The sequence below is a fragment of the Brachycentrus maculatus genome, unplaced genomic scaffold (assembly GCF_059751285.1).
Source record: "Brachycentrus maculatus isolate JH-2025_06_01 unplaced genomic scaffold, ASM5975128v1 h1tg000589l, whole genome shotgun sequence".
NCBI classification, from domain to species: domain Eukaryota; kingdom Metazoa; phylum Arthropoda; class Insecta; order Trichoptera; family Brachycentridae; genus Brachycentrus; species Brachycentrus maculatus.
In genome coordinates, this window is record NW_028281329.1 from 273,727 (window position 1) to 293,251 (window position 19,525).

Here is a 19,525-nt window from a genome sequence, read left to right on the forward strand (position 1 = left end):
CTTGCACAACTGAAAATTGACGATTTTTGATATATGACGTTGTTGAAGGAGTAAGCGATATGTGGAGGTCCTTACCAAAAAGTTACGTTTCCAATATTGCCTAAAAAATCCTTTAATTGCAAATCAATTCTGTTTCCTGTATTCTATCGAAATCTTAATTAAAGATGCGACAAAACGTGACCAATCCTACGAAAAACCAATGTGCAATCATTAAATCGCACCAAAACGTAACAATTTTACAAGCTAGAATTCTTGATTACTTAAAATCATTTATGATGAAAATGTAACGTTTTGGTGAGGACCTCCACGTATATAGAGCCAATTATCACAGAAGTTCCGCAAACACTGCCTTGTTTTTTAAATTTTCCCATACGAGTTTTCCTATGCTGTCTAGTTTTTTAAACCATTTTTAAAATTTTATACAAAAAATATATATTTTCTTTGTTTATGGTCTTGTGCGTTGTTGACAGTAGAAATCTTAGCTTAAAAGTGATCTGATTATGTATAAAAGACTCTAGAATTGGTATTTTTAAGGACAACATTATGAAATAATGAAGTTGGATAAAATATTACATTCATTGTGAATAAAAATTTCATTTGTCAATTGTTATTTTTAGACGTATAAATCATGTCATGAAATTGTTTTGCCATTTTGTTTGTGCGTTTTATTATGGATGTGTAATATATAAACATGCAATTTGTTTTATATAGTTTGTTATATACCATAGCTGAATAATTTGCATTTCTTGGTATAAGAGTAGTCAAAAATATAAAATGATTATTTATTATTTCTCATCGTGTAATTTTAATCAAATGAATCTCAAGAATACTAAAATTTCGGTAATAAAAGTAAGAATTTGGACATTAAAATAACAAAAGATACTCGTATTAATATTGTCTATATTAAAATGCAGCTATTTTGAAGTTAATAAATGTGCCTTTTTAAATATGTTACTTTAAATCTTATCGTGCATAAATTACATACAAATATTGAAATTTCCACTACCGTAATTAAATAACAACTCAAAATCTGTTTTTTTTAAACACAAAAGCTGCAAACTGTCGCACTGTGCGACAAGGGCCTAATTTATGCAGTACATTCTGTCACGACTATCGGAAATAGAACAATTTTGTTATTCAAAAGAAAACATATTTGGAGTTCAAAATATAAAAAATGGGAACATTTTTTTCTAATTTTTGTGTCCAATGATTCATATAAACATATTAAATTTGTAAATAATAAAACTAGTCAATAAAATCAAATTTATAAGCTATAAAAAATATAACAGTCAGCTAAGATGTAATTTTTAAAATTAAAATAAAATCGTTAAAATAATGACGATCTTTAAACTATTTAAAAATATAAATTGAGAGTTTTTATGTTAAATAATCGAAGCTTAATACATTCCAAATATATAAATATATATTTTAAATAATATCACATTAAACGAAGCAAAAAGATTTTATTTTTTTAAATTCGACTAACACGTTGATATTTATTTTCACGTTTTCAAATATGTTTTCACGTTTTTTATACATTATTTATAGATATTACATTTTTCGACTACTTTTTACAGCAAAGCTTGTTAGACCATTTACAATTTTCAAAAAAAATTGTTAAAATTATATATTTTTTACTGTGGTTTTTATTAAAAGCTTGGTGGGCATTATATTAAGAATGTTCCAAAGATATGTTACCATTTACGTTTCTATAATATTATTGAGTGTTACCTACTAGATAAATTTAACGTTTGTGAATAATATAGGTAGGTCGACTAGATCTTTTAAAGTTAAAACGCAGTAATTATACCAGAATGTGTATATATATTATATATATATATATATATATATATATATATATATATATATATATATATATATATATATATATATATATATATATATATATATATATATATATATATATATATATATATATATATATATATATATATATATATATATATATATATATATATATATATATATATATATATATATATATATATATATATATATATATATATATATATATATATATATATATATATATATATATATATATATATATATATATATATATATATATATATATATATAATTTAATAAATCTTTTACCTCTTTTCCTCAAACTCTATCTGATCATTTTCCCGAATTATTTTGTTTAAAAATTAATTTTTAGTACTGTAAAACTTGTTTTATTTTACGCATCCCCCACTAATTTTAAACAGCTTTTATATAAGCTATCTTCACTATCACTAGTCAATTTTCAATTTTTGGTTGGTTAGAAGATATTGTTCCATAGAATTAAGCCCACTTATGTACATATATTCTGTACAAAGACTTTTGGTAAATTAATTGTAAATAATGTTTTTGATTATGTAAGAGTTAAACAACATATTCATTATTATTTTTCTGCGAATAAAATAAATATTTTCTACCTAATAATTGTATGAATATCGTAAAAAGAAAAATATTAAGTTAATTATACTAAAAATATAAATAAATTTAAAAAAATAATTATAAAGTTTTTGCAGTACACAACAAAATAAGATGATTGAAAATCTTCTTTATATGTTTAATTCAAAATATATCTTGATATCATGAAAACATAAATTATTCCGGTTGAAGGTTGAACTAACATTACTAAATCCTGCACATATCATCCTAGTATGTTGTGTCGTCTATCAGCAATCGTTTCATCATTTTACATGTGCTATGGTAAAGTTACTGCGTTTTTTCTTTGATTAAAATGTCGAAACATTTTTAAAATGTGGTGTTAAAAATAATAATTTTTCAAAATAGATTTTGTATTTCTTCCATACTAGATAGCTAAGCAAATTTTTTATAATCATAAAAAAACAGTTTTCAAATACCCGACTTTGTCCATTAGAAACATCAAAGGGAAAATAATGATTTATTTTGTCAAATATTTAAAATTATTTTTTTATCATTTTTTTCACACAAAACGTTCGCAAGAAAAACTTCTTTTCTATTTAAATAATGTTTTGTTTTAAAACTGAATTGATTTTTTATTTTTAATATTAAAACCGTTTTGTGAAATTGTGTGACGCTTTTATTATATTTTTTTACTGTGGTTTGTTCTGGAAAAAATGTCATTTTATAATAACAAAATGCAAATGTAAACGCACATTTTTAATTCAATCAAGAGCAAAAATCTTAGTTGCCATATTTTTTGTATTCAGACTGGGGTCCCACGATGGGTCGTGGTATTGCAAAAAGAAATGTCTGGTTAAAAGCGAAATTTTCAATTTTACGTGAGAATTTTGATTTAATAGATTTTACAGGAATCATTGAGGAAAAAGATTTGGAATGTGATAGAAAAGAAAAAAAGGGGGAGGGGGTTAGTTTTTCCCACACATATATTTTTTTTAACCTTAAAGTACAATTAGAAAATAAAATTCACTGCTTATCGAGACATTTAAATCATAACTTGATTCAATATAAAAAATAATTAATAAATCTTAAAAACAAATATTGGGAATCGATCAAAAAACGATTTTTACAAACAAACATTACGTTTTTTTAGTACCCCGATCTGATGCAATTTTTATGTGCTGAAAATAATCCCCTAATGATAAATGGCATAAATTTGTTAGAAACTTCTATAAAAATTACTAGAAACATTTTTTTCCGAACAATCGTACATTTTATCAATATTAATTTATTCATTTTTTTCTTCATCTCAAAGCTTTTAAAATAAATATATATTTTTTTAAATTTAATTTGTTTGATGCTTTGTATTTATTTATATATTTTTTTTAAATTAATCACTCTGAATATTTTTAATATAAAATATTCCCTGTCAAATCAAGTTCCAAATCAATATTTTTTTTTGACATCAAAATGTTAATAAACTTACCTATGTATATAAATGTTAAAATAAATTATTTTCATTAAAAAATGTTTTTTTTTATAAAATCACTTATTTCTTTATTACAAGGGGGGTATAAAGAGGAGTCCAAGGATTTCGTAATAGTTTTCAGGAAGTTTGTATCTCTAGAATGATTCAAAATGATAATAAAATTGCACTATGGAATGAGTTCTTTAAATAACTATACACCATATAATTTGCGTAAAAAGCAGATTATTTTATTGGTATTTAACATTTGAAACCAAAATTACTTTTACTATCAACTCACACGATGGGGGTGCTTAAATTGTATGTGGGAAGGATATAATGAAACAGATATTTTTCTTGGTATATAAACGCTTTAATATAAACCGTTTTATCAAGTAAATCAAAAATTTGCATCAGATGGGATTTCTTAATTACTGAATTATGCATATGCAAAACGACATTGAGATTTCTCATTTTTTACAAAAAATAAAAAAAAAACATATTTCACAGTTTTACCACATACACGACGTTCGAGCATTCAGCATCAATTGGCTTTTTCTTATTTTTTCTATTTAATTTTTCTTGAATTTCTACAAAGCTTTTATTTTTCGTTTCGGGGACGCAAAAGTGAGTAAAAGCGAGTCCCAGATAGCAGCATCCAGCAAAAATCCAAAATGCCACATATACTCCAGCGGAATCAGCCACAACGAGGTATAATTTTGACACGGAAAATGCCATGAATGACCCATAAATACTACCACAGGATACAGCTATACTTTTCACATTGGTAGGGAAATATTCACTTAGCAAAACGTATCCCAGAGACCCTATCCCAACGCTGTAACAGACGCAGAATAGCATGATGGATGCTAGAGGAATCCATGATATCGATGCCATGGTTTCTTCAGTACAGCCCAGGTAGTCCTGTAGAAAGAAGTAGGTTCCAATAGCCGTAAGGGCTATAGAGTGACCAATTGATGAGAAGTATAATAGAGGCTTTCTTCCGAGTTTATCTGTCGATATTGTTGCAATAAACCCTGAAAAAAATACTGGTTTTTAAAGGAATTGCCAAAAAATAGCAACCATTTATCAAATATTTCTAAATATCTAAAGGCAAGTATAAAAATGGTTCTGCTAAAAGTATAAAAAAGGGAGCAAAGGTTTTTATTTTTTAAGAAAAAAACAACGAATGGTTCACTCTACATAAGATATACACACATTTTTTTAAAATTTATTAATTATTATAATCAATGAAGAAAAAAAATTAATTTAACACATTGAACTATGTTGTGAAAATGACTTTTTTATTATTTAAAAAAATATACATTGTGTTTTCAAATACATAAATATCAATTTTTATACGGTTTCACTGTAGAAAATTTTAATTAATGAATTAAGTCATTATCTCAAACACAGTCCAATATTTTCAATTATGTTTTTCATTAAACTAATTAAAAATATTTTTATTGTGAGTAAAAGATGATATTAGTTTCCTTTTTACCTGAAACAACTTGAAGAACTCCATATAGAATAGTAGTGATACTTGACTCCAAGGGAACGCTCGTCGCCTCAAATATAATCTGCATATATGAAATAATGGCCATGTTTCCGCAGAGCTGCTGAAGACTTCTTATTCCTGGTGCAGATATAAAACACTATTTAATAGTTTATCTTTTTTTTATTATTTATTGATTCGGCATTCTAACTTTGTCGATTTTAATAATAAAAATAAAACATTTGTACAATACCACTTACTGTTATTATTATAGTTTTACCGATTACCTGTATTTCCATTGGAAAATAACTGTAATTTTCGAAACTAGTAATGTATAATGAAATAAAACTCAGTAAGTGGTATTAAATAATGTTTTTTTTATACTTACCAATAGATACTTATCAATGAATACAAAGTTATAATTTTTTTCATTTATTGTAATCAACAGTCGTGAACAATTTTTGTTATTAAATACTAATATGGTAGTTTCAAGAACTGTTTTGTTCCTGACTTTGAATATCAACCTTCGTCGAACTCCATTAGTAAACTCGTAATACCCAGAAGTCCATATCTAACCCAATATAGCATGAAAAGGATCATTAATAAGCGTTTTCTATCTAATAGTGAGCATTTTCTAACCCAATCTAGCATTAATCCTTAAAAGGAGCTTTAAATAAGGGAAACTTTCGAACATGTTTTTGTTCGGGATTACACCGGCAAATTAAAACAGTCTGGGTCGATTCTATAAAGTTGACGCGGTTGAGAATCCTGCAGAATCACTACAAAAATCTTATTCCGTGTACACTCCACTATATGCAGGTATGACTGAACGATGACTGCTCAAAACTAAAATGAGATGTTTGAGAGGAAAAAATACGAGACAATTTCTTACCGACAATAATAAAAATGGCCCTTCTGTATATTTTATTTGAAAATAATTCTCTCAATCCACCTCGCCTTTCCAGATCTTCTTTCACGTTAATTTCTATTTCATCCAATTCTTTATCCAACATCTATGAAGACAAATGTGTGAATAGTTTTAACATTTTATGGAATGAGTTAGTACGCATTGGCTTAAGCCATACTTTTAATGAGACAAAAAAGCTAGAATGGTGAAAGTTTGTACTTTAATAGAATTAAATTTGTACTTTCATATAATTTAATTTTTGAATCAAAAATGCAAGAAAGTATTTACAAAAAAATACTTGGCTGATTTATTATTCCAAATTTGTATTTTTTTAAAATACGCATTTCAAGCATTTTAAATACGTTAAGAAGTCTTGCTTAACTACTTTCTAAGTATGTCCATTGAAATTTAATTTTGGCAACTTAGTATAATTTTGTACATTTTTTATATTGATATATGGAGCATGAAATCTTATAACTTTGGAAGAACAACATAATGAATCAAACGTTGCTAAAAAGAGTTGAGAAAAAAACAAATAATCATTATAATAAGGTTTTAATGTCTTCTTCCAACCCTTATTCGCACGCGATGGTGCACAGTGCACTGCACCGTATTGACGCAGTTATCTTGATTGTTACATGAAGGCAGGGTCATTACTCCTGAACTTCAGGGACCGGTCCAGGGTAATATTAAATAAATATTTAAGTGAAAAATCGGTAATATTTATTTTTACCCCCCCCCCCTGGAACCAAACCCGGGATCGCTAACACTAAAGTGCTAAACTCGCTAACCATTACACAACGGAGGCGGAATATTTATGTAGGTATATTTTATTATAATTCTGAACAGACAAATCGTATTCAGTAAATTACTGTAAATTGACCGTTCACTGCATAGTGTATTAAATTTGTTACATACTCAAAAGTTAGTTTTAAAATGTTCTTTAAAAAATATAAGCAACCATTCTTTGTGGTTACTGATTAGATACATTCATAACTCAAGTATATAGTTCATAATTTAGCCAAAAGACGCGCCATGAACGCCAAAATAAAAACTTCACTTGTCTCTCGAAGACGAACTGTCAATGCAGTCATGCAGTCATGCAAAAAAAGTCATGCAGTGAAGGGTTAAAATATAGGTATGGGTTAGTAGAAACTCACATCAATATCATGAGTACTCCTGAGTCTCAGCATAGATTGTCGGGCCTTCGCCTTATCTCCCTTTATGAGGTAGTAATAGGGAGATTCTGGAATTGTCAGGCAAAACAGGAAAAAGACAACAGGAAACCCGACAGTGATGTAAGCCACGGTTTTATAAGAGAAGAATGGACCTATACTATAGGACATTAGACTTCCGATATTCATGCCAAAGTTGAGACTCGAACTGAGAGCCCCTCGCACTTCTTTCTCAGCAATTTCTCCGCAGTACATTGATGTCACCTGGAAAAGTATACTTATAGTAAAATAATGTTTTGTATTGTGTGTTCAGTTAGCGAGGTACTCGTAGGTAGGTTCAACGACTAGACGAAGAGAGAAATCCCGAAAAACCATAGCAGAAATCATGGTAAGGAAATTCGAATACGTGCTAAGACATAAAACCTTTAAGGCCCAGCATTCGTTAATTCACATTCACTCCACCAGAGACCACCGGAGAGGTCACTTGTCTGCTCACGCCCAATTTTTTAATGAATGTATGTTGGATATTTTTTTGGTTTTTTGTAATATATATGGAAAAAATATATTTTTTAATTTTATTCAACGCAAAAACGGTGTTTTAAGACAAAATCAATGACGTTAAATGTTACCTGAATTTGGAAAAAATTCAGCTGCGATGTTAAATTCTGTGCCTTGAAAAAATATTTTTTTTTAAAATACGTTTTTTGGTGTATCACAAATCTGTGTTTCTCCACTTAGGAGTGGAGAAACCCAGATTTGTGAACAAGGATTTCGACACACTTAAAATGTTGTGAAAAAAATAACTGGCCAAATAATAAGCTGAATAAAAATTAAAAATCATGTTTTAAGGCGTCTTATATAAAATAATCTAAGGTTCGGATCTTGAATGCATCTAAATAAAAGAGTTTCCGCTAAATAAAAGCTTTCTTAATCCTACTTTAAGTGGCTGTTGAACTATATGACAAAGCGTCATGAGATTGATGATATGTAGATTAGTTCCAAAAAATTAAGTAGTGCGAGTGTCAATCAGAGATAGAATGATTAACGTTACACTTACGTAAAGTGATCACCAACAGGTCATAACCTCTGTAAATATCCAGACTATCCATATTTATCTCCATCTATGTTAAATCGTCAAAATTCAAAAAACCTTATTCACATAATTAAGATGGAATGTATTGAGGATAGGAGGAGCTTAGAAGCATGAATAAAGACATGATTCAGGAATATTAGAGAATGGAGTGGAATTGGCAGCATTGAAAACCGGATGTATGATTGGAGACAGGGAGATATATGCAAAAGCGGAATGGCATCTAAAGACGATGATTGTTAGTCGAACCTGGTAAAGTCAAATAAATAGTAGATGATACAAAAAAACCCATAAAGTACTCACCACAAGTCCCATCCCAATACTTACACCGGCTAATAGTTGGGCAGCAAAGAGATAGGCAGATGATGTTGCAAACATGATCAGGAGCTAATATTCAAACAAAAAAGTGATTTACAAAACATTTTCTGAACAACATGTTATATTCATTTAAAATCAATCATTTTTATTTTACAACATTTTGAGTGTGTCCAAATATTTGTTCACAAATCTGGATTATGTTTTAAATAAATTAACTGGTGAAATTATAAGGTAAAAATAAAAATTAAACGAGCACTTTTTAGCGTTTCTCGGATTCGGACCTCATATACAAATTAAAGAGTTTCTGCCTAATGTAAAGCTTCTCATATCTCATCATAGATACCTCCAGTGAAATTTTAGTTGATTTAAAACAGTTGGTTTCAAAATTGATCAAGATAATTATAGCAGTTCCATGACTTTGAGAAGTGTGGTTACAAGCATGGGTAGAATTGTTGAATGTTACACGTGTGTAAAGTGATCACTTAAACCAGCTTTTGACGGTCGCAAACCCCCTAAATGCCCAGAATTCAATATTCTTATTTATCGTTGTTGAAATGTCCATAGAAAAACACATATGTGTTATTAAATCATAATAAAAAAAAACACCCATAGTATCTCACCCAAGCTCCACAGTAGGGCCAAGCCGATAACAGCATCGTTGACTTCCTTCCTATTCTGTCCACTGTCAACCTGGCTACCAAGCAACCGGGCATAGAGCCAAGAGTCAACATGGATACAATCCAAGAGCTCTCTTCCTGGTGAAAACTAACCGTTAAAACATCGATGTACACACATTTATTTATTCATATTTTTTCTTTAAAATTACTCCAAAAATAAACCACTGATTAAAATTCTATAAATGTTCAATATTCACTAACTCTTGTTATTTGGAAGCCAGCAGATCCATCCAGTAACTTGGGAAGAGCTGGCGATGCCCATCCCATATGAAGACCAGTACATACCAGGCCAAGCATTGCTAAGAAACAAAATAAATATATATTTAAACTAAATTCATATGTTATAAATCAACCCTTTTAATCATTTATGCATATAAATTATTTAATTTTTTAGTACATTGAAGGGTCTATATAGTACATTTTCCGTATAGTAGCATTCTAGTGTTGGGTTGTGGTCCCGTGGTTAGTATCGCGGAGTCTGAGTTTTTCGGTACGAACCCACTTTGCCACAATTTGATACCTATTTCTAATAACGAGCCGTTTAGGCTTACAGAAATAGTATGAAATTTAAATATTTTTTTTAAACAATAAAAACACAAATATTTCTCTTTTACATGTAAATTAAATACATTTTTTTTTCATTTATATGAATAGCATTTTATCAAACTTTATGAGACCACAGTATAGTTTTGATTATGGCATATACATATCATATTCTTAATTTAAAAAAAAATATGTTAGGAGCAACAATGGAATACTTCAATACATAAAAAAACTTCAATTAATATGTATAGTAGGTGTTATAAATCTAGTTTTATCATTCAGTGACGTAGATAGATCTACAAAATCTTTCAGTTACTCTCCCATTGAGTTAAATAAATGAACAAATAAAACTCCAGAAAGTTTGAATAAATGCTGCCAAAGTATCAGTGGTCACGCTATGGACCACTCTACCCCTATCCCGTAATAAAATAAGAGAAGAGGCTGAAAAAATGTTACCAGTGAAGGCCGAGGTGTATTGTGTAACCAGCCCGCTCGCCACACGCACCATATTGTGAAAACTTCTTCAAATCCCGGACAATGGACAATTTACACCCCACAGCCCCTGTAACAACGCACAAACTACATTAAATAAATAACCTTAGTGGTGGATTTCATATTCCTTTCCACGAGATGTATTGTTTTCAATAACGGCGGATAATGCTCATTTTGGTTTTATTGTTTGAACAAACAATGATACGCGAGACTCTCTATCACGAATGCGTGACAAGAAAAACTAGGAAAACAAGGAAAATATGTAGAAGACTGTAAAAAATCCAGATAAGCTTAAATACATCAAACATATTATTTATTTATTTAATTTATTTGCACTCTTAAATAAACTGTCATCATTTCTTCACTTTATCATGTTACATACTATACTCGTTCAAGAAACATCACCTCGGCTGTCCAAATTTAAAACACAGTAAGGGACATTTTTTTGTAGTAGGTTTTTTTTTGCATTTATGGACTAAGTAGACTCTACTTAGTCCAAAAATGTTAAAAAACCCACTACAAAAAAATGTCCCTTACTGTGTTTTAAATTTGGACAGCCGACCTGTACCTACCTTTTTTTATTGTTATCAACACTAAATAAAAAATATCACTACTTTCTCTGAAAATGTCAAACAAACGCGATACTTACACAATTTTTTTTAAAGAAATGATCAAAAAATGAGAACTTGAATTAGTTTTTTTTTTAGTATAAAAAATTGAATATTATACAATATACTAATTAACTAATTTCAAATTGCATAAACTTCTGTATTTAAACAAATCACGGCTACAATCGATAACATGATAATAACACAACTTGGGAATGCCCATTACAAATTTTCATTAATAGCAAATAAAATATTACAGAGTGTTTATTTTTTCAATCTTTTTAAAAATTCAATTAATTTATTTATATCCAACTTAAATCGTTTCTTCATTAACAAGGAAAGGTAGAATACAACGTTTAAAAAAATAACTATCACGTTTTTGTTGAAAGGAAGATATATATGTATATATCTAGGTATAAACTTTTACAATGAGTATCTCGATAACTGTTAACGAAAAAAAATAACAATACAAAATAAAATTATTTGCTCAGTGTCGTGGGATAATTCGAATCGCCATCACTCTGATTTCAATTCATCTAAATAATATTTTTTCAAAGGTACTTTTAAATAAAAATTCTATGACATAATCATAATTATTTTCTGTTAATTTTTTTTATAAACATACTGTAACTCAATTTCGTTAATTTACATCAATTTAATCAGATATGTGATTTTCCCATATATCGATGATTGTCATCGAGGTGGATGTAAGTATCACTTCATTATCTGAATAAACCCACATTCTGTCCAATACTTGAATATCAGTAATGACTAGCGGAAATCTTAGAGAAAACCCTAACACCTACCAGATAAAGGAAAATAATAAAAACAGTAAACAGTAAATTGTTTTCATACCTCGTGTAGCAAGTTCTTCGTCTCTTGTCTGTCCAATTATGCACGGATTCAGAAAAATGGAGCGTTACTTAAGTAATAATTTAAGGTGATAATACATATATCACATTCAATATTAATGTTAATCTCCACAGAGAATCGAACCCAAAGCCTCACTAGGAATAGCAAAATGTTTTTGCCTATAATTTATAAATAAATATACATATATAAATGTATATATATAAATATATATATATATATATATATATATATATATATATATATATATATATATATATATATATATATAAACATATATATTTATATATATATAAATATATATATATATATATATATATATATATATATATATATATATATATATATATATATATATATATATATATATATATATATATATATATATATATATATATATATATATATATATATATATATATATATATATATATATATATATATATATATATATATATATATATATATATATATATATATATATATATATATATATTTATATATATATATATATATATATATATATATATATATATATATATATATATATATATATATATATGTGTGTGTGTTTGTGTGTGTGTGCTCTATCAGGAATTTTATATAATATTTTATTCCTTAAATACATTTATTATTTTGTTATTTAACGTGTTTATTATTTTGCAAATGTCTTAATATAATTGTGTTTAAAAAAACCAAAATTATTTAATAAATACATATTATAATTTTTGGTTTTTATGGAATATTACACGCATATGTTTCCACTATTGTCTAAATAATAATAATAAAAAACCTACTTATTTCAGAACTTTTAATCCTTCAAATGTACAAATCTTGCGATTGGTATAAAACTGTGAGATAAAAATGTGTGAGTGTGGTGGAAATTCGAGTCTAGTTGATTTAAAAAATCATACCCATTCAATCTTCCGTTTAAAGCCTTAAAAGCCTTGGCCGAAGAAATATAAACATATAATAACCTTAATAATTATATTATAAGTACATATAAGAGTAAGAAACATGAAGTTAATAGTAAGGGATGAGGTGTAGAAGAACAGACTTGAATTTAGAAGGGATAGAAATTATTAGAATTTTACGATCACGTAGGGAAAAACAAGGGCCTGTTGCCATGAATAATTTTATGGGCATTTTGACAAAATCGCGCCAAAACACGCCTCACTTTTATAGTGGGTGCCATAATATTACATGATGGCTCTAACTTTATTACATCGATATGTATTCATGCAAACATAGGCCACTTTGTTAGGCAATATTATTTACGAATGACAACAAAAATTGTAATAACGTACCTAACCACATAACATAAAGATACAGACTTCACCTGAAAAAATATAATTAATATTTACACAATAAATAATGGCGTTTAAAAAAATGAGTAAACAATAAAAAACTAACTAACTAACTAACCATCACGCCGCTTGCCGCAGGGGTAGGCAGAGAGAATAGAACGCCACACAATTCTGTCTTTGCAAACATTCTTCGCCTCTTCCACGTTCATGCATCTCCTCATACATACCCGCCGATTGTTACGACACCTAACCTGACCACTTTCAAGTATTTGGCATACCTGATCGTGCCATGTTTTTCTCGGTCTTCCTCTGCTTTATTTCCAATTACATTCCCCTCATAAATTTGTTTTAGCGTTCTTTCCTCACTCATTCGTTCTACATGTCCAAACCATCTCAACACGTCTTTCTTAATTTTATCGATAATGCCTGTCTCAGCTTTGCATTCCTTCCTTATTTCACTATTCAAACATCTATCATACATCGTTTTGTCGCACATTCTTCTGAGAGATCGCATTTCGACTGCATTCAGTCTACTTTCAACCTTCTTCTGCCAACTCCATGTTTCACTTCCATACATTAGAGTTGGAACCAGGACTCCGTTGTGCACTGCCAGTTTAGCTTCCGCTGATAGGTTTTTATTTGCCATAACTGATTGAGTAAACAATGCTGTAGTCATACAAACTAAAGCAATTTATAAGGCATGACGTTGGTCATCGGTCTTCTAAATCTAGTTTTACGGGACACTATATGCCATTACATTACCTGCCATATTGAATAATATATATTTATAACAAAGTCAGACAAATGCATCAAAATTAAATATCTTTTTATATCTTCACAACGTACTAACATCATTTGTTTCTTTCGACATAGGCTCAAAAAATCTTTATTTTTAAATAAAAAAGTAACACAATTTTTCAGACCCCTTTCAACGAAAAAAATAATTATTATGTGATACTTGATTAACTATTTCTTAAAATCTATTGTCACACGTGTTTCGATGCATTCCGCATAATGATGTATTCAATATCGATGATCGTATTCGTTTTTATTACCTTATTGTTTCATCGAACACGGTATTCCGTGTTTGATAATGATGCGGAATGAATCGAAACACATATCACAATAGATTTTTAGATACAGTTGTATTTACCAAAAAATAAAATTGACTGCCTACTGAATTAACGAGAAAATAAATACTCTTAACTAGTTTTATTGTGACTAAAATACTACTTTTATGTTACCTGATTATCAAAACGGAACATACGTGTTCAAAAAAAGTATATTCTCATATTAGTTTACAAATAATAGGCATTTGATTCACACGATATTTTAAGTTTTTTTAGTTTGACACAATGTTATATTTTGTCGTAGTTTGTATGTGAATTCTTGAACTGGCCACTTATTGTTGAATGGCCGGTCCTCTTGAAATATGGACGATAGTAAAATATTGTAACAAAAGAAATCTGATTTGCTGAGCTTTGCGCTACTTTTCTAGCTCCATGGGTTCTCAATATGGACCAGCGCTCTACAAGGGTTGAAATCTAGAAATCCCGGCTGTCAAAATATTATATCCTGGTAATGAATGACGATTTAAAAAGAAGGGTAACACTGTTAGTGCGGAAACTTGAATCAAAGGAGAGCTGTTCAAGCATTTTCTCTTTAGAACTGTAATTTTATAAGGTATGTATAATAAAACCGCTTAAAGCGCACACTATTAAGGCCATTTAGAAGGTCCATCAAGCAGTACACCAAAAAATCATACACCTAAGTAACTATACTGCTAACTTAGAATCAATGAACTATATAAACTCATGCCTCTTGCGAGATAGCGAGTATTTTTGCCTAGAATTTTCTCTCATGAATTCCATTAATTATAGTAACTTTAAACATAAAGAGTAAATCCACTCACGACGAGGGATAGGCTATAAAACTTAAAAAGTTGAAGCCTATGCTGCATAAGCCGTGGCTAGATTTCAGAGTCACTTGGACATTAGGTAATTCCAAAAGCAGTACAGCAAGTGTGGAAATTTTGTCTTAACGTAGCTACAGGAAGTAAAGTTATTGTGTTTGTATGTAGGAATATAATGGCATCACTGTGTAATTATAAATTATTTGAATGAATATAAATTACTAAAATCATTAAACCATTAAATCGTCTTAAGCTTTGCTATATCGGCAATTGAGAAAGTAAATCCTACTACAACCGGATCCATGTGACTTGAAAGTAGCAACAAACAGTGATTTTCTACTGTTTCAATATTTCGTTGCACATCTAAAGGCTAAATATTTGTATTAATCATTAGAACCATTTCTCAAATTGAACATAAGATATCTCTGACCTTTCTCATTATGATTAATTCATATCCACTCCGAAACAGTTTGAGAAGTCTCTCAAATCCCAGAGATACAAGATACAGGGTGGTCAGAAGTAATGCAATCATATCACAATGGCAACGGCGGGATTTTTGATGTCGTAAAGTAAATGTATGCAAAGTTGTTTCTCCTTATCTTAGCTGATTCGCTTAAATGGCTCCGATAGGGATTTACCTAGAAAGGTCGCCGAGAAATAAAACTGTAGAGGTACGTTCTATACTATTTCTCGCCAGGAAAATCATATAAATTCATAGTACTGCCCACAAAAAATAAACCATCTGCCGGCAACCTACAAATTGTGCTTCATAATACATTTGTCTGTGATATTCAGTCCAAATCTTTTTTTTTCATTACAGTTTTCAAACATCAATATTTTCTTAAAGGAAAAAATTATAACATTATTACCTTTAACATTGCACCGCATGAAATGAACGTTTTTTTTTTTTATTCCCCCGACGTTGATGATCACTCTGGCAAAAGGCGCCAATCCAAGCCAATCGTCATTTTAAAACGCTAACTGATGTGCCGGACAGTAAAATTACACGGTATTACACGGAATTCCGGGTAGGGGACAAGCGTATAAAGGCTTCGCGGTCCTGTGCCGTCCGGAACAACTCCAACATTCCTCTTATCCCAGTCTAGTCGCGAATGTTGCGAACCCACGATTTCTGTTTTCTGCCAGATCCTCACAGTCCTATCTCTCTCTTATCATGGTGATCCAGCTCATCTGAGTACTTCTTCATTTGTGACCCTATCCACCGGGAATACGATGCATTCTGTGGTGAAGCCACATTTTAAACGCTTCGATCCGATTCACCGTATTCACCTTATACATTTCGCTCACTCCTTTCAACAACGTCATTTATCAAAAATCGCCAATTTTCAGTTGTGTATGTTTTTGAAATGCCCAGAAAATGAACTGTATCCCAGCAAAAGCGGCATATTTTTAACTTTATATTTACCCGCTACAGGGCAGAAAGTGTTGTTTTCGCATTTTGCAGAAAAGGTATTGTATAATTAATTTTTTTAAATGTACTAAATATTTTTCAAATGGAGAAAAAAACCTTCTGGTTTTATCAAAAAGATCTGTTGCACAGTAAAAAGTTTAATAAGTGGCTTGATATTTATTTTTAATACATTTCATCATATTCTTAAACTTTAAAAACGATCTCCAGAAAAATAAAGTTTTTTGAAAGATGACGTTGTTGAAAGGAATGAGCGATATACGTAAATTTAATGGATTTTATTACTTTTTTAAACAGCTAACCCCACTTACAAGCAATGGAAAATTTATAAACGCGAGAACATGATAACCTCAGTAGGTTTGTATTTTGTAAGCAAAATGAAATTCTCGGCGTGTGTCCAATTTTCCTTATGCTCAACATAAAACACGTTTCGAGAATGAAAATAGCGTAACTGCAGCATCTAGGACGCGAACCTTTCCTTTCGGACCTCGGAGAGCTTTTAAAATCCACCGCCAGGAGGCATTCGTGAATGTTTAATTTTTCGTTTTGCCGGTCGGACTGCAGTAATGCCGGGGAATTTTAAATGAAGCAAAGCACACACGAAAGAAGGTACGATTTCAGGATTGGTAAATATGTCTTTTACCGACGTAAAGTTTGCTTTTTTTAGTAAGTGGATAGAAAAATGGGGGATGTTAGGATATTAAATAAAAAAAGACTAGAAGATGGATGACTTAGAGCTTGGAGTCAAATAAAAACCGTAGATTATTTCTTGAATGATGATAGAAACAATGTCAAAGCGACGTATACTCTTTTACATAATTTTGTTACATTTGCAATAAAAAATAAATAAATTTATAAATTTGTGTTGTGTATACGGGGAAACGAAAATTCTTTCATTATGTAAATTGAATTTATTAATAATCTCAAATATCTCAAATTTTCTAAATCAGAGAATACTGTTATTTTCTCATTAGAAATAAAACTAATCATTACGATAATTTTAAAAGTTTACTTATTACAAAGCCTAAAAAAGGCGAAAAACGGGTATTGGTACATTTAATTTAATTTAAAATTAATGTAAAATAGATTTTTTTTATTTTCGTTACAAATCGTAATTTTTGACGTTGTTGTAAATTAAAACAAATATTTCAAGGCATTGTATTCGTACAACTTATACTTAACTATTAACCTATTAAATTATGTTAATATAAGTTCAATTTTAAAGGCATTTTTAATTTTAAGAGACATTAGAAGTTTTCCCGAAGTTTATCGTTTTTCGAAAGTTTTTTTTCTATTACTCATTTATTACTTTTCATTTGAGCATATCCCAAAATTTGAGAACATTTAAGTAGTAATATATTTTTTTTATCATTTGTTTTATTTTTTGCCTTTTGGGTATCTTTATACGTATGTTACATACATATCAGTAGACGACCCGAAGAATTAAATATTCATTGACCCTTCCATCAGTCTCTAAAATCAAACGCGGAGTCGGTTCAAAATTCTAGTAATTAACAATTAACGAATTAACACATAACGAGGGATTGACAGGCCCGAAATAAATTAACATGTTGCCGGGAGATGGGTAGAAAAAAGTGGATATCCCTTCTGTCTTGCATGCCAATCTACCCCACTCTAAAGCATTATCGCACACATCGGAAAATTGTGAATTATTTAGTGCAGCAGTGAAAAATAATTTAAAAAGGGTTGTGTGGTAGCTTTTTAATATGCGTACACTCAAAATGTATTAGGTGATACCGTAAAAATCAACATAAAAAATGTTTTGATTAGTAAACCTTTTCCAGAGTATTATTATTGTAAACCACTCTCCTCACAAAATAGAGTGGGCTTAATTTTTTAATGTATTATTTTTCCGTTAACTAACTGTTGGGGAAAAAATGTTCAAGTTTCAAAACTTTTTCAAGAATTAAATTCAAATGTAAAAAGATACAAAACATATTTAAAGAAGTAGGTAGATTAAAACATGAAAATGTTATTGAATCACAATATAAACATTTTAATTTTTTTATTTTATATTTCAATTCAAAAAGATTTTTGTAAACCGATTGCTCTAAAAATAACTTAAGCTCGGATATATAAAATCAATATAAATATTTCTATAACTTCATTCCTTAATACACAAAAACCCTGGGAATTAAGCAACCAATACTTCGAGCGGGTCGATGGTACCAAAAATCTTAAAGTATACATAGCAGAAAATGACAGCCTTAGAAAATTACTAGGAATGCGATTAAGACTTGCGTGCACTAGTTAAAAAGCTATCTAAACATCAGATTTCTACTCAGTAAAAACCAAATGTCGTATATTCAATGACTTATATTCTCTTATACTTCTGTAAAACATGGGATCTTACAAGGAATGCATGGAACAGACGTATACTGAGCTTTGCAAGATAGGTGTCCACGGCGATTTTTAGGCATGCGGTGGTTTCAGTTTGTGAGGAATGTGGAAATAAGTCGTAGGATACGACAACCTATGGTCACAACTGTTGCCAAGACAGTTGTGACCATAGGTTGTCGACGTTGTGACTTCAGTTGGACAGGCCGTGTACTCCGCATGTATCCCAAGCCACGATAAAGTGAGCCTCTTTTGTGGAGCATCATGTTCCCGCTGTCCAGGAACTCCACTGCTGACAATTCGTCGTCAGTCAATCTTATCAAAACAGATTAATCTGTCTTGATAAAGAAGCGGTAAGCTTCCAAACCGGTAGACATTATAATTAAGTTATAATAAAATATTTATAGTGATTTTAAAACAAACTCACATTTTAATTATTTGTCTAATAGGTTACTTATTTCTATTAAGGATTGCTACTTAAA

At 29.6% G+C, this 19,525-nt stretch overlaps 1 protein-coding gene across 1 annotated transcript; it reads right to left on the reverse strand.

Annotated features, from left to right (window-relative positions):
• Positions 1-4,213: 4,213 nt before the first annotated feature.
• Positions 4,214-17,143, reverse strand: LOC148301209 (facilitated trehalose transporter Tret1-like). Its single transcript, XM_088273589.1, has 9 exons — positions 16,988-17,143; positions 10,524-10,629; positions 9,726-9,823; positions 9,468-9,602; positions 8,833-8,916; positions 7,425-7,703; positions 6,250-6,370; positions 5,364-5,498; positions 4,214-4,899 (listed from the first exon to the last, which is right to left on the reverse strand). The coding sequence occupies exons 2-9, from the start codon at positions 10,573-10,575 to the stop codon at positions 4,367-4,369; spliced, it is 1,437 nt and encodes a 478-aa protein (XP_088129715.1). The 5' UTR covers positions 10,576-10,629; positions 16,988-17,143; the 3' UTR covers positions 4,214-4,366.
• Between the last annotated feature and the right edge of the window lie 2,382 nt (positions 17,144-19,525).